This window comes from Mustela putorius, unplaced genomic scaffold (genome assembly GCF_011764305.1).
Source record: "Mustela putorius furo isolate JIRA1106 unplaced genomic scaffold, ASM1176430v1.1 tig00000129_pilon_pilon_pilon, whole genome shotgun sequence".
NCBI lineage: Eukaryota > Metazoa > Chordata > Mammalia > Carnivora > Mustelidae > Mustela > Mustela putorius.
The window spans coordinates 45,221,671-45,237,621 of NW_025421290.1; the positions used below are offsets into that span (position 1 = coordinate 45,221,671).

Sequence of the window (15,951 nt, forward strand, 5' to 3'; positions counted from 1 at the left end):
TCTGCTGAGTGCCCAGATCCTCCAAGCTGGCTGGAACTCCTGGGTCGCATCCATTTTTTTTTTTTTTTTAATCCATCAGTTAAAAAAAAAAAAAGAAGAGAAGAGAAAAACACCTAAAAAACGCTGTATGTGTTCAATATTCACATTTAACAAGTTATTGTTTGGAGCACGAAGAATTTCAATAGAATCCAAGATAAGGGCAGAATACCCACAAGGACATCTGTGGTCCGGTGATAAAACAAAGTGAATGTCCTCTTTTAACTTATGGGTTTATCTGAGCACCTCCCTGTATAATCTCATTTGCGAAGTCAAAAGCCTAAATTCCATTCCTTTGTGAACGTGGACGACAGCCCAGCACGGAGGCCTCCACCGGCCACCACCACCGCCCACCCCCAGGGGTCTCTCCCCAGCGGCTCCTAACAGCCCCCGAGCCCGCCGAGCCCCACAGACAGAGCAGCGACGGGCTGCACCGTGCGGGCCACGCACGCTGTCGTTCCGGCGTCCGGGACCCAGAACTCCACGGCGGCAGCTGCTCTCGGCGCAGCAGGACTGTCACGTCCCCCCGGGCGGACCATCCCACAAGGGAATGGGCTTCGGGCTTTCCCGGTGCAGCAGTTCTTTTCAGTCCCCCGGGTCTCGTGAACCCTGGGGCGCGTTTCCAGTTTCGGAATGAAAGAGATGACAGGGAGCAGCGGTCACGTGGCCCCGGCGTCCGGGCCGGGGAGGCTCCGAAAGCGGACTGCCCCGGCCGGAGAGTACCATGCGTGGAGCCAGAGAGCGCCCTGCTGGGGAGACACCGCTGCCCCAAGGCCCGGGTGAGCCCCGCCCCCGCCCAGGGAACGCCCCGCCCCCGCCCAGGGAACGCCCCGCCCCTGCCCCGGCCGAGCCCCGCCCCCGCCGCGGAACGCCCCGCCCCGCGTCGTAGGCCCCGCCCCCGGAGGGCCAGCCCCCGCCCCACCTCCTTGGCAACCAGAGGGACGCTTTCTCCTTAGCAACCAGGGCGGCTCCCACCATGGCTGAGGAAGAGGGTACTGCTGCAGCCACGGAGAAAGTTAGCCGGATCCAGAGGGTGTTTATAAACCTGCTGGATTCCTACAGCAGCGGGAACATCGGGAAGGTGAGCGGCGGCGGGTCGGAGTACAGAGAGCCCCAGTCCCCAGCTGCCAGGCCCCCGCCCCGGGGTGCCCGAGCCCCCGAACCCAGCGAGGGTCTGCGCCGCGGGGCGCTGCAGGGCCTCCCCTGAAGGAGGGTCCCTCGTCCTGGGCGCAGTCCGCACGCGGGGCGCCCCTGGAAGCCCAGGTGTTCGGCGCTCGCCGGTCGGGCGCGGCGTCCTCCCCAACCACGAAAGGAAAGCGAGGCTCAGCATGTTCGTTCTTCCGTCCCTTCCACGTGCGTGTGGAGGGTCGTTTGAGGCACGTTTTGTTTATGTGCCAGGCACTGTGTGGGGCCCTGAGTCCCACCGAACTCCCCCACCCCCCGTCGTTAGCCCCGGGGAACGAGGATGTTCCGAAAGCGGGTCCTGAGACCGTTCGTCGGAAAATACGCAGTAGTCCAAAGGAAGCCATAATTTTATCATCTCCCTGGCCGGGACTCGTTCATCTCCGTGCTCCCCTCTGGAGCAGCACAGACGTGTGTCCTCACCCTGGGCAGACTTGGGGGGGCTAAGGATCCCATTTGCAGACAACACGTGCTACCGAGAATAGGATGTGAATGCAGCGCATACCATCTCTACTGGTTTCCTAGGGCTGCGGTCAACAACGTACCACAAGCTTCATGGCTTAAAACAACGGGGTGTATTCTGTCTTGATTCTGGAGGCCAGAAGCCCAAAATCAAAGTGTTGGCAAGGCTGGTTCCTTTTAAAAGCTGCGAGGAAGATTTCTGCTGCACACCTCTCTCTCTCTCTCTCTCTCTCTCTCTCTCTGTCTCGTAGTTTTTGGCACTTGCCAGCAATTCTTGCATCCTTTGGCTTGTAGACTCATCACTCCAATCTCTGCCTCTGTCTTCCCATGGTGTTTCCCGCAATTCTCTCTGTGTCCGAATTTCCCTGTTTTTAGGACACTGACCTTTGGATTAGAGCCCATTCTAATCCAGTATGACCTCATTTTAATTTGATTCCAGCTGCGAAGACCCTATTTCCAAATGGGGATGGGGAGTAGGGGGCCACTACTCCATCCAGTACCATCTAAAGATCAGTCAAAAGATATATAGATTTAGGGGCACCTGGGTGGCTCAGTGGGTTAAAGCCTCTGCCTTCGGCTCAGGTCGTTCTCCCAGGGTCCTGGGATGAAACTCCACATCGGACTTTCTGCTCAGCAGGGGGCCTGCTTCCACCTCTCTCTGCCTGCCTCTCTGCCTCCTCGTGATTTCTGTCAAATAAGTAAAAATCTTTTAAAAATATATAGATTTAGATTATTTATATATAAAAATAGTAATACTGTATATATGGCATGCAACAATATATATGGTACTATTTGTGATGGTGCTGTGAGAAAGGAAGCTAGGAGGCTCAAGGAGGAGTCATTTGCCAGGACAGCAAACCAGGACTTAATTTCAGTCTCTCCCGGAGTGGAATTTTATACAATCATCTAAAATTCTCTGCAGGGCATCGATGAGGTTGTCTGTCACCGGGCTCTCTCCATTCCCCAGAGGAAGATGAAGTAATTTGCATAACGACCCCCCCCCACTCCCCTAAGGGAAGGTGACCTTGCTAAAACAATCTTTTTTTGCTAATAACTCCTCACCCCACCCTCCTCCTCATAAAAACCTTCCATTCTGTGCGGCTTCTCTGGGCTCCCCTCTGCTTGCAAGATGGGATTTCTGCTGAGTTCATGAATCACTTAATAAAGCCAATTAGATCTTCTAATGTTCTCTGTTCAGTTTTAATTTTTAGCAGTGTGTACATTGTATGTGATAAGTATCTACTACGAGAGACTAAAAATACATGATACATCTCCCACAGGACTAGAAAAGCAAGGGAGGGGGCAGAGAAAGGACAAGAGTACAATAGGCAGGGCGCCTGGGTGGCTCAGTGGGTTAAGCCGCTGCCTTCGGCTCAGGTCATGGTCTCAGGGTCCTGGGATCGAGTCCCGCGTCGGGCTCTCTGCTCAGCAGGGAGCCTGCTTCCTCCTCCCTCTCTCTCTGCCTGCCTCTCTGCCTACTTGTAGTCTCTCTCTGTCAAATAAATAAATAAATCTTAAAAAAAAAAAAAGAGTACAATAGGCAAAAAATAAATAACAAAATATGTGTATTTAAAGAAAGGAAGCTTTAGGGGCGCCTGGGTGGCTCAGTGGGTTGTCTCTGCCTTCGGCTCGGGTCATGGTCTCAGGTTCCTGGTATCGGACCTCACATCTAGCTCTCTGCTCACTGGGAAGCCTGCTTCCCCTTCTCTCTCTGCCTGCCTCTCTGCCTATGTGTGATCTCTCTCTGTCAAATAAGTAAAATTTTTTTTAAAAAACTTTAAAAAGACAGATGTAGTATGAAGGGATTTATGTCTTTCAAAAAGATACAGATATAGAGAAGATACGTAGGTAGATCGATAGAGATGATCTGTATGCAGAAAATGTCTCAGAGTAGGGGCACGTGAGTGGTCCAGTCGTTTGAGCCTCCAACTCTTGATTTCTGCTCAGGGTCATGGGATCAAGCCCCACGTAGGGCTCTGTGCTCAGAAGAGAGTTTGCTTGAGATTCTTGGTCGCTCTCTCCCTCTCTCTGGCCCTTACCCTCACACCCCAGGATGAGCATCAAGCTGGAGGAGCTGATTCAAAGGCAAGCTCCAAGGCAGACGTTCTGAGTGGGAGTCAGAGGACAGAGAGGTGAGCGTGCGGGGAATCACACCGGGACAGCAGGCACAGGGCCCAGGACCCTTTAGACTTGGCGGCCCACAAACGTGTCTTAATTTCTTTTATAATCAGAAGGAAACAAATGAGATTTTAGAGTCAAAGACGGTGGGTCTTCCTGGCAATACAGTCATGAAATAGAATTTTTAGTATTTATTTTTTTTCTTGGAGGAAAGGACCCATGAAAGTCTGAAGATGGCCCTGCTCAGCAGCTCTCTGGTGCCCCACCCACTTTTTGCATAAATTTAACGAAGGGGAATCACACACAGAGGAGGGGGGCTGCTGTGGCGAAATGTAAGGGAGAGGAACAAGCCCGACTCCCTACACATCACAGAGCCCCTTGGGGGCCTCGATCTCACCACCCTGAGATCATGACCTGAGCTGAAATCAAGAGTCAGAGGCTTAACCCCCTGACCCACCCAGGTGCCCCTCTGGATTATTTTAAAAGGGAGGTGACCTGATTGAGATTAGGACGGTGGGAGGCAAGAGAATTTAAACTTTTTCTTTACCCCCTTTTGAACTCTGGCTTTTTTTTTTTTTTTTTTTTTTTACAGCACAATGTTTTTAGAACAAAAGCTTTCTTTTAGTTTGTAGAGATCTTTTCCAAAAGCTTATTGGTAACAGAATGTTTCTGTTATTCCTTGACTGACCTGGGTTCCAGTTCGGAAATTTTAGGGAATTTCTGTTCTCCATACCAAGCCACGCAGGAGTGGGAATATGAAACATATAAAAGAGATGGCGGCTGGGTCTCTAGTCTTCAGGCTCCTGCCCAGCTGGGTGAGGCCAGCTGCTCCCCTGCCCCCACTCCCCAACACGTCCCTGGGAGGAAGGAGGGTGGGGGTTATGGTCCATGTCCCGTTTTGGGGATCAGAAGGTACAGTTGCACCCCTCCCTGCCCATGCAGTCTTGGGCAAGCTCTTTACAGCTGGGCATCAGTGTCCTCGACTGTGAAATGGGGTAATAAAATGGAATGTGTATTTTTTAACTTTTAAAAAAGATTTTATTTATTTATCTGTCAGAGAGGGGGAGCACAAGCAGGAGGAGAGTGGCAGGCAGAGGGAGAAACAGGTTCTCCACTGAGCAGGGAGCCCATTGCGGGGCTTGATCCCAGGAATCTGGGATCATGACCCAAGCTGAAGGCAAATGCTCAACCACTGAGCTACCCAGGTGCCCTGGAATATGTATGTCTGAGAGAAACATGAAAATATATATGATATACTTAGAAGAAATGTATTCCCATAAGTGGTTGAACCTGACAAGCCTGGGTTACTTATGTAAAATGACTGTTACCAAAATAAATGAGGTGGGACTTCCAGTTTGGGTTTTTTCTGTGTTTTCCTCCCAAGGTATGATATGATAATGTCATGATTGCTTACATACGTTTAACATGTAAATTACAATAAAATCATTCTTACTTACATGCAAATAATTTATATTAAGTATACACACATATATGAAACTCTTTTTTTTTTTAAGATTTTATTTATTTATTTGACAGACAGAGATCACAAGTAGGCAGAGAGGCAGGCAGAGAGAGAGAGGAGGAAGCAGGCTCCCCACTGAGCAGAGAGCCCGATGCGGGGCTCGATCCCAGGACCCTGGGATCATGACCCAAGCCGAAGGCAGTGGCTCAACCACTGAGCCACCCAGGCGCCCCATGAAACTCTTTAACATTGCATAAATGACTCCGAAGGATAACTTCTGTAAGATAAGAAATAAAACTTCACCAACCTGATTTTTTTCGTCTTTTGAGAGAGAGAGCACAAGCTAGCAAGGGGAGCAGAGTGGGGCAGAGGGCGAGAGAAAGAGAGAGAGAATCTTAAGCAGGCTCCATGCCTGGTGGAGGGCTGGATCTCTTGACCCTGAGACTGAGTATAAGTAAAAAGGAAAGATAGAAGATCTTATTAGTAATTTTTATATGGATTTCTTGTGAAATTAGGAATATTTTTAACCCGTTGGGTTAAATAAAACATGACTATATTCATTTCACTGGTTTCCTTTTACTTCTGTTCATGGGGCTACTAGCCAGTTTAATTCACCAGAGTGGATAGCATGACATTACTCCATTTCTATTAGGCAAGACCAACATGGTGACTGCAGCCCTTCCCTGCTTGTTGCCAGAGCAGGGCAATACCCTTGCTACATGCTTTAAGCTCTCTGAGCCAGGGTTCCTCCTCTATAAAATAGAATGTTGTGAGAGCACGCACTTTGCTGTGTCTCTCAGTTAGTGTTAACTTCAGCGAGCTACCAGTGTACAGCCCTCATTATACACTGTTCTTTGTTGTTTCTTAGTATGTTTATGTTTTCTTGCAGTTTCTGTCTAACTGTGTCGTTGGGGCTTCCCTTGAAGAAATTACGGAAGAAGAGGAAGAAGACGAAGAAAATAAGTCAGCCCTGCCGGAAGCCTCATCAGTCAAACTTAAGGAAGGCACCTTCCAGATTGTGGGCACACTCTCCAAGCTCGAAAGTGTTCAGCCTGACTTTGCCGTGGAGACATACACTGTAAGTCTAGGTGGCTGTTGCTAAGAGTAAACCAAGGGCAGAGCCGCCTCGAGCTCCCACACCTTCATGGTACACTCTTAGTCTTTGCTTCCTCTCTCTTCTGCAAACTTGGGAGTGGGAGAAAGTGAGGGGCAGGTGGAAGTAGGCCTTTGTCCTCTGATGGAGAACAACCATGGTCTCCACTTTAAATGTGTGCCTTTACAAACAAAGCATTTAAATTTGATATTCTTGGAAGGGGTGGATCTAATCTAGACTTTCAGACTATAAAATTTCTAGCCTTGGGGCACCTGGGTGGCTCGGTTAAGCATCCAACTCTTGATTTCGGCTCGGGTCATGAGTCAGCATTGTGTGATCGAGCCCCTCACTGGGCTCCATGCTGTGTGCAGAGCCTGCTTAAGATTCTCTCTCTCCTTCTCCCTTGGGCACCAGCTTAAAAAAAAAAAAAATTTCTAAACTGTGTTTAAAATGCATCCAACCCTAAGGGTGCCTGGGTGGCTCAGTGGGTTAAGCCTCTGCCTTCAGTTCAGGTCATGATCTCAGTGTCCTGGGATCGAGCCCCGCATCGGGCTCTCTGCTCAGCAGGGAGCCTGCTTACCCCTCTCTCTCTCTCTGCCTGCTTCTCTGCCTACTTGTGATCTCTGTCTGTCAAATAAATAAATAAAATCTTCAAAAAAAATAAAAATAGGGCGCCTGGGTGGCTCAGTGGTTAAGCCGCTGCCTTCGGCTCAGGTCATGATCTCAGGGTCCTGGGATCGAGTCCCGCATCGGGCTCTCTGCTCGGCAGGGAGCCTGCTTCCCTCTCTCTCTCTCTCTGCCTGCCTCTCCGTCTACTTGTGATTTCTCTCTGTCAAATAAATAAATAAATAATCTTTAAAAAAAAAATAAAAATAAAAATAAAAATAAAAATAATGCATTCAACCCTACATTACCCAACAACCCCCAGGCCATGGCGGGTGGAAGAGAAACCTCCTTTGGTAATAAACCACTCCATAATAACACATCAGTATGTTACTGTCTTACTGAGAAACAGTGCTGCTCTTGTCAAGAACCCTCCTCTGCTCTGGAGCTGAAGTATAACATGAAGACGGAGTTGGGGGATAAAGAGGAGCAATCATTTTATTACTTTGTCGGGCAAAGGAGGCTGAAGCAGGCTAATGCCTTCACAACTCAGACCCTTCCAGTTAGAAAATGGGCAGAAGACATGAATAGCCCTTTTTCTGAAGACAGCATACAGATGGCTAAGGGACATGTGAAAAGATGCTGAGCATCAGTCATCATCAGGGCCATTCCGATGAAAATCACAATAAGGTCTCACTTCCCATGTGTCAGACTGGCTAAAATTAACAAGTTAGGAAACAACAGATGTTGGCAAACATGCAGAGGAAGGGGAACCCTCTTGTTACTATTGTGGGAATGCAAGCTGGTGCAACCACTCTGGAAAACAGTATGGAGGCTCCTCAAAAAGTTACCCTACGAGCCAGGAAGTGCACTACTCGGTGTTTACCCAAAGGATCCAAAAATGCTGATTCAAAGGGGCACCTGCACCTCAGGGTTCATAGCAACAATGTCTACAATAGCCAAACTGGAAAGAGCCCACATGTCCATCAATGGGCGAATGGGTAAAGAAGATGTGGTGTATCTACATGAAATATTACTGTGCCATCAAAAAGAATGACATCTTGCCATTTGCAACAACATGGATGGAACTACATGATACTATGCTAAGTGAAATAAGACATTCATAGACTAAATACTGAACGATTTCACATATAGTTCAGATTTAGGAAACAAAACACATGAACATACAGCAAGGGAAAAAAAAGAGTGTGGGAAAGCAAACCATAAGAGACTCTCAATAATAGAGAACAAAATGAGGGTTCCTAGATGGGAAATGGGGGGGTGGGATAGATGGATGATGGGTATCAGGACACGTGTTAGGATGAGCCCTGCGTATTTTATATAAGTGATTCTTATAAATTCTATATTCTATTCTAAATTCTATACCTTATAAATTCTATATCTATACTTATAAATTCCTTATAAATTCTATACCTTGTAAATTCTATATATCTCTTATAAATTCTATATTCTATTCTATATTCTATTCTAAATTCTATCCCTGAAGCTAATATGACACTGCATGCTAACTAACTGGAATTTAAATAAAAACTTGGGGGGAAAACGAATACTGTAGACCCACTTTTATAAGAAAACACAGGATTGCTGCTGCCCCTCGGAACAATGTGTTACTTAAACTGTAACCCCCGGGGGATTTCACTAGTTACCAAGCACATTTAGATATGGCCTTAAATACATATACTGGCAACAGGTCTTTGGGGAGAAGGACAATATACGACCGTGAAGCTGGGCAGCTGGGGATGCCCGGCTCGCTCGGGCTCGGAATGCCGCCCCTTCACCGAAGCCGGGCAGCCCGGAACGCCCAGTCAGCTCAGGGCGGAAGGAAAACCACCTGCTTCCCTGTTCCGTTGTCGCTCCTTTCTCTTCCCAGAAGCTCCCGGTGTTAGTTAGACGAGTCCTTTGAATGTGCTTGTTTAACTATAAACTTGATCCTCCTTCTTGCTGGTCTGCAAGACGCGATTAACGTGTGACCTTCATCAATCCTTCTATTGGCTATTGTTTCTATCTAATAACAGTGAGACTGTGGAGTTGCTCGTGGCCGCAGAGCTTTCCGACTGCTGTCCCCTGCTCCCAATCTCTGGCCGCTGACTTGTTTGTGCCTCATTCTTCTCTCGTCGCCGACTGGAAGCCGCACAGGATCTATGGTTTCAATAAGAATCTGGTTAGTGCTGGCAGCCTCGCTCCCCCCGCCTTCAAGGAGGTCTCCTGACCAACACTGGCGCCAGCCATCCGAGTCTTGTTACTAAATGTAAGTTGAGGTCAGTGGGTTGTCAGTATGAATACCCAGTTCCCGGGACAGGATTCTACAGAAAAACAAGTGAAGGGGAGGGGGAAGCTTCAAGAATGGAGAAGAGAAAAACGTGTTCAGTTTAAAGTCAAGACTTACCAAAGCATTAGCGGGTCCATCTGAATTTCCACCCATCTTTACATTTCTGTAGCAGTTTTACTGCTTCCCCCGTGACCCATGCTACTCAACCCTCATCCTGGATATTTATGTACTTCTGAGAGGGGTGTCTCTCTCATCACCGCGCCAGCCGCTCTTCAGGCCCTACCTACAGCTTTGAAGACACCGCACCGTGCAACAGCCTTTCCTCTTCCAACCCACCCAGTCCTATTTATCCATCAGGGTTTGACTCCGGATGCCACCTCCTCCAGGAAGCTCTCAGTGATTTCTACTTCTACACTCCTTGTTTCAATACTGAGCTCTTTTCTCGTACTCCCATAGCATCTTTACCTGCCTACATCATCACACTTGTCACACTTTATGGTTATTGTCTGTCATTGCTGGGTGGCCCAGACTATGACTCTCACCCCCTTGAGAACAGACACCTCACTTCTCCTACTCATTTGTGCATCTTTGGCCCCAAGCACATTGACTGGCAGAAAGTAGCCCTCAGTAAACACTTGTGAGATGAATGAATGAGTCCCCTCCTGCCCTCTGAGGGAACTTTCTCCACCACTTACCCATTTTCACACTCTCCAGGGGCTTTGCTCACCACCGGCTTCTTTCTTTCCACCTATCCACGTGCTTCACGCTCCCATCTTTCCAAGAGTCAAAAATACCACATGTGGCCTCCCTGCTGGCTACAGTCCTCTTTCTCTGGCCCCAGCCCCAGGCCACCACTGCTACATTCGCCAGCCTCACTCCTGCATTCATGGCCTGTGAGTCCCACCTGCCAGAAGGTGCCCCCACCACATCACAGGAAATGCCTGGCAAGTGTCACCAGGGAGCTCGAAATTCCCAAAGTCCTGTCTTCCTGGTTTCTTGGGAGTCAGTCTCCTTCCTCCTTCCTCAGCCTTCATAACCTGGCTTCTCTTGTGCATCTGAGGCTCCCGTCAAATGCGGTTTTCCCCAGAGCCCCCTCCTTTCTCCTAATGGATGTCCTTCCTCAATCTCATCCAGGCCTGTGGCTTCAGCTCCCCAACAGGAACCAATGTCTTTCACATCTGCCACCAGCCCTGTTGACATCCAAATCCAACTGCCCTATAATGACCATCCCTGCCCCCAGAAAGCCCTGATGGCACATCTGAATCAATATGCCCCAAATTAAATTTACCATGCTCCTCTGCAAAACCCCTCTGTCTTTTAGACTCTTTAAGAACCCTGCTCTCTGCATCAGTCTGGGCTGTTCAGGTCTGTAAGCACTAGGGAAATGCGGCAACGCAAACTGGCTTAATAAATAAGGAAATTCTTCAGTTTATGTGGCTGGCAGTCTCTTAAAGAAGATGCAGTTTCAGGGCTGGCGTGATCCAGGGGCTGCTGTTGCTTTTCCTGCCCCTTCCTGGGCTCTGCCTCCCCTTGAGGGTGATTTCATTCTCAGGCTGGCAGGAAGGAGGCAACAGTCTGGAGTCTCACAGTCACAAACAGCAATGTTTATAGCCTCCAGACTATGGGACATGCATGTCTGTTGTTTAAACCACTCAATGTGTGACCCTAAGTGATAGCAGCCCTCGGAAATGAGTACCGGGGGACTCCAAGGGACTTAGGGAACCAGGCTGGGGAAACTAGCTGGCTGTGCTGTGGGTTTTAATGGGAGCATGAACCCTGTCCGGGTCCTCTCTCTCTCTGGAAAGGCATTCACTTTGCTTCTGTTCTTTAACCAAGTTATGTGGTAAGAGGTCACGTCTGGTCTGAAATGTTCTGCTTTAATGCAAGTGGTCAAGGAACTGTGGGGAGTATCTGATTCTCAGGATAACTGGACTAACAGCCAATGGAAATCCTGATTTGGAAAGGCAGGGTCCTCTGATGGTTATCATAATACCCGCCCACTGTAGGGCACTCCTAGGAAACATACCAACATCCACACAGGAAGGAATAACTATTTCAAACATGGTGATCACCAAAGTTACTTTGTCTAATGTAAGAATTTTATATTTTTACCCATTAAAAGTTTCTGTATTTTTTAAAATATTCCCAACTGTCAGCTGTAATAAGGCACCTTACATTTACAAAGAGGACCGATTAATTCCATCTTGAGGATTCTGAAACAATCTGCATTAATCACTCATCAACACTTGTGAGTAGCTTATGATATATAATGGCTTGAATAATCTCGCAAAGAGTTGGAGTTAATTTCAAATGCCTCACACATTTTCTTTCAGTGTGTTGTAATTCTTCCCTTCTGAATCGGGGTGTAAATAGCATGCAGAAATAGTACCTAAGATCATTATGCAATTTTTTAATCATCTGTTCCCAGCTATTTTTCATAAACTTATTTGTTACTTGGAAACTACACACAGAAGAGAGCCAAAATTTCATTTTAAATAGACATCCTGCAAATGTTTCCTGTAGGACACTTCATCCGCAGTATATCTAATTTGGAAATTGTCATTCCGGCTAAATATGAAATGAAGGTTAGCTCCTTTCAACAAATGACTCTCAATTCTCTTTTTTCAGACCATCTCTCGAGAAGACCTTCTCATGCGCCTCCTGGAGTGTGACGTCATTATTTATAACATCTCCGAGAATGCACAGCAAGCAGAGGAGGCCATCTGGGCAGTCTCTGGTCAGTGAACCAGTCTCTTCTCTCTCCAGGGAAACTACTCTCATGCAATGTCCTTACCCTCAGAGCTGTCTAATGACCACGAGGCAAATTACAACCATGGGAAAACCGATCTGAAACTTCCCTAAAACATGAAATGAAGTTAGGCTAATGAAGATGCCTTTGGGTCGTGTTAAAGATAAGCTGGGGCATAGGAAAACCTTCAAGAGTTGATGTGAGCAAAAACCAATTCATGAGAGCTTGCCATGTGGGAAGCGGTTAGGAGCGCTGCACGGACAGGAGGCAGGGCAAAGACTGACCCGGCAAAGGCAGAGCAAAGCAAGCAAATGATTTGATTGGCTATAGTTTAAGCATGGCCTGACCTGGAAGAGCCTAGTTAGCTGTCATGATGGGTCGTCCTCAGGTTTTGATTTCCTAACCTTGCGGCAGTTGTAGACCTAGGCTTTGGTTTGCTTATGGGGACTGCTGTGACCTTAGAGCCACCTGAGACTCAATGACCCCGTTTCTGAATGAATTAAACAACACATGCTTCCGAAGAATAGACTATTGTTACTCGTGAAAAGAAAGGAAACGGTAACTTTGAAGATTCAACCTGTATTCATGCTTAAGGAGGTGGGGTTGAGCGCATTGGGAACATATAAAAATGAATGAGACAAAGATTATACCCGCGAGGTCCCTGGAGTCCTATGAGAGAGCCAAGGCATATGGGAGGGACTTCACCGCGGGACAGAGAATGGCACGTTGGCAAGAAGGGCATCATGAGAGGGATGTGCCTTTAAGAGGAGAGGACTTATTTCTGTGAGGATTTGATTTAATTTAATAAATGTCCCCTGATAGTAAGGGTCAGTGAGGCCTCAGGGAGAGTGCTTGCGTTTTTCCAATGCTTTCATAACTGTCATGAACTCTAAGGACCGCAGGTCTTAGAGAACAAGGTGATGTCTCACAGTGTGGTGCTGTTATGATTCATCTCTTGATTAAGTTGGGAGCAAAGGAGAAAACATATCAGCGTATTCAAATCACCACCCCAGACTAGCAGGACAGCCAAAAGACACAGCACACCTTCTATTTCAATATCTTATACACATCAGTATTTTCATTTTCAGGCAGATTAGGTCAGAGGTCAGCAAACTTTTTCTGTGAAGGGTCAAAGAGTAAGTATTTTTGGCTGTTGGAGCCAACTACTCTGCTGCTATGGTGAGAACACAGCCATAGACAATATGTAAGTGATGGGCTGGGCTCCAATAAAAATTTATTTATAAGATGAGGCAATATTTGCCAACCCTTGAGTACGATCAACATCAAAATGATATATTGGGTTAAGTTCAAAGAAAGGGAGTGGGAACCCTGGTGACTCAGTTGAATAAGCCTCTGCCTTAAGCTCAGGTCATGATCCTGGGGTCCTGGGATTGAGTCCTACATTGGACTCCCTGCTCAGCAAGGAGTCTGCTTCTCCCTCTGCCTCCTGCTCCCTCTGCTTGTGCTCTGTCTCTCTCTGTTGAATAAATAAATAAAATCTTTTTAAAAAATAAGGTAATGCAGCTTCAGGAATGCCTGTACCATACTCAGGGAAATAATGGAAAAGGACTATCTGTGGTTGTGTGGGATTCCTCGGGAGCTTGCAATGTTTGATTTCTTTTTTCTGACTTTGTGCCTCCATTTCACTCAGTGAGAAACAAATCAAAAGCATGAACATTGTATCATCTTTTGAAGCAGAGCTCTTTTGAAAAGCCTACTTTCTGCATTTTGCCCCTTTGCAAATATTTACTGATGATGTATAATGGCACCTTCTAAAATAATTGCACTTCTATTTGATTGCAGTGCAATCAGAGCTAACTAACATTTGTTGAGTCTTCTTTCGTGTCAGGCGTTGAAAATTGATTTTTCTATATAATGCATACTTGCAGTGTTTAAATTTTTTTTTCTGAAATTACCCCCAGACATGTTTTGAAAATTAAAAAGCACAGTAGGGCTGGGGCATCTGGGTGGCTCAGTCGGTTAGGCATCTGAGTCTTTGTTTCAGCTCAGGTCGTGATCTCAGGGTTGTGAGATTGAGCCCCGCATTGGGCCCACGCACAGGGCAGAGTCACCTTCAGACTCTCTCCCTCTCTCTCTGCCCCTCCCACATGAGGCTCACTCTCTGAAGTAAATAAATAAATCTTAAAATAAAGTAAAGTGGAAAAAAAAAAAGCACAGTAAGGGGACACCTGGGTGGCTCAGTGGGTGAAAGCCTCTGCCTTCAGCTCGGGTCTTGATCCCAGGGTCCTGGGATCGAGCCCCGCATCGGGCTTTCTGCTCAGCGGGGAGTCTGCTTCCTCCTCTCTCTCTCTGCCTGCCTCTCTGCCTACTTGTGATCTCTCTCTGTCAAATAAATAAATAAAATCTTAAAAAAAAAAAAGCACAGTAAGGCTTAGAATAAAAAGCTACGATTCCTTGCATTCCCATTCCACTCCATCCCTACGCCCCCAAAGGAATCTCATTTTCCCCACTTGTACTTTTTTTTTTAATTAACATATAATGTATTATTTGCTTCAGGGGTACAGGTCTGTGAATCCTCAGGCTTACACAATTCACAGCACTCATCATAGCACAGACCCTCTCCAGTGTCCATCACCCAGGCACCCCCTCCCTCCACTCCCACCCCTAGCAATGCTCAGTTTGTTTCTGAGATTAAGAGTCTCTTCTGGTTTGTCTCCCTCCTGATCCCATCTTGTTTCATTTTTTTCCCTCCCTACCCCCCACAACCTCTCACCCTGCCTCTCAAATGCCTCATATCAGAGAGATCATATGATAATGGTCTTTCTCTGATTGACCTATTTCTCTTAGCATAATACTCTCTGGTTCTATCCACGTCATTGTAAATGGCAAGATTTCATTTCTTTGATGGTTGCTAGTATTCCATGGTGTATATATACCACATCTTCTTTATCCATTCATCTGATGATGGACATCGAGGTTCTTGCCATAGTTTGGCTATTGTGGACATTGCTGCTGTAAACATTCGGGTGCACTTGCCCTTCAGATCACTACGTTTGTATATTTAGGTTAAATACCCAGTAGTGCGATTGCTGGGTCATAGGGTAACCCTATTTTCTTTTTAAAGATTTTATTTATTTATTTATTTATTTACTTGTCAGAGAGAAGTAGAGAGAGAGAGAGAGAGCACACAAGCATGGAGAGAGTCAGGCAGAGATGGAGAGAGAAGCAGGCTCCCTGCTGAGCAAGGAGCCCGATATGGTACTCAATCCCAGGACCCTGGGATCATGACCTGAGCTGAAGGCAGCAGCTTAACTCACTGAGCCACCCAGACATCCCAGGGTAGTTCTATTTTCAACTTTTTGAGGAACCTCCGTACTGTTTCCCAGAGTGGCTGCACCAGCTCAGGACTGCCTTTGCTGTGCCCCCACGTGCCGCCTTTTGACAGCTCACGGGAGAAGAATGAGACACAAATGAGTCAGTTGTAAGAGAATGGGAGCTGGGGACGACAGTGGAAAAGACTGTCGCCCCGAACAACTCCTCAGTCTCATATTTATTAGAAAGTGAGTAACAATCAACAAAGCCAGAGGAGACTACACATTGACCATGAGTCTTGTACATACGTGAGAAGAAAGGCAAAACATGTCTGGTCATGTAGCACGTGACCTACAGTGAGCAAGCCCAAACGAAAGGATTGTCTGACTAACTGCTTGGTGCTCTCCAGGGAAGAGGAGACAATGGAAAAATGAAGCAGGCGGCATTCCCCCCTGAGCGGGCCGGGCATCCCCAGCTGCTTGGCTTCAAGGAGTCCTCCCCCAGAGGCCATGTACATGCCAGTACATGTTTTTCTTAAGGCTTTATCTAAGCATGCTTGGTAACTAGTATAATTTCTCCTAAGTTACATTTTAAGCAGTATGTTGTTAGGAGAGATGGTTACAACAAAGATTTTGGACAGTTCTGCTTGAATTGTCATTTGTTTCCATGAATATTTTCAATGT

General features: G+C 47.0%; 1 protein-coding gene across 5 annotated transcripts in view; it reads left to right on the forward strand.

Annotated features, from left to right (window-relative positions):
* The first annotated feature begins 965 nt into the window (after window positions 1-965).
* Window positions 966-15,951, forward strand: part of AK7 (adenylate kinase 7) — a 76,997-nt gene continuing 62,011 nt past the window's right edge. For 3 of the 5 annotated variants that reach the window (XM_013057414.2, XM_013057415.2, XM_045073423.1), the window contains exons 1-3: window positions 966-1,117; window positions 6,150-6,338; window positions 11,875-11,983. In XM_013057414.2, the coding sequence (XP_012912868.1) occupies window positions 1,013-1,117; window positions 6,150-6,338; window positions 11,875-11,983 (403 nt within the window). In that variant the 5' untranslated portion in view covers window positions 966-1,012. Of the gene's footprint in view, window positions 1,118-3,732; window positions 3,813-6,149; window positions 6,339-8,992; window positions 9,226-11,874; window positions 11,984-15,951 lie in introns of all 5 variants that reach the window. The other 2 variants (XM_045073430.1, XM_045073426.1) reach the window with 2 other exon arrangements.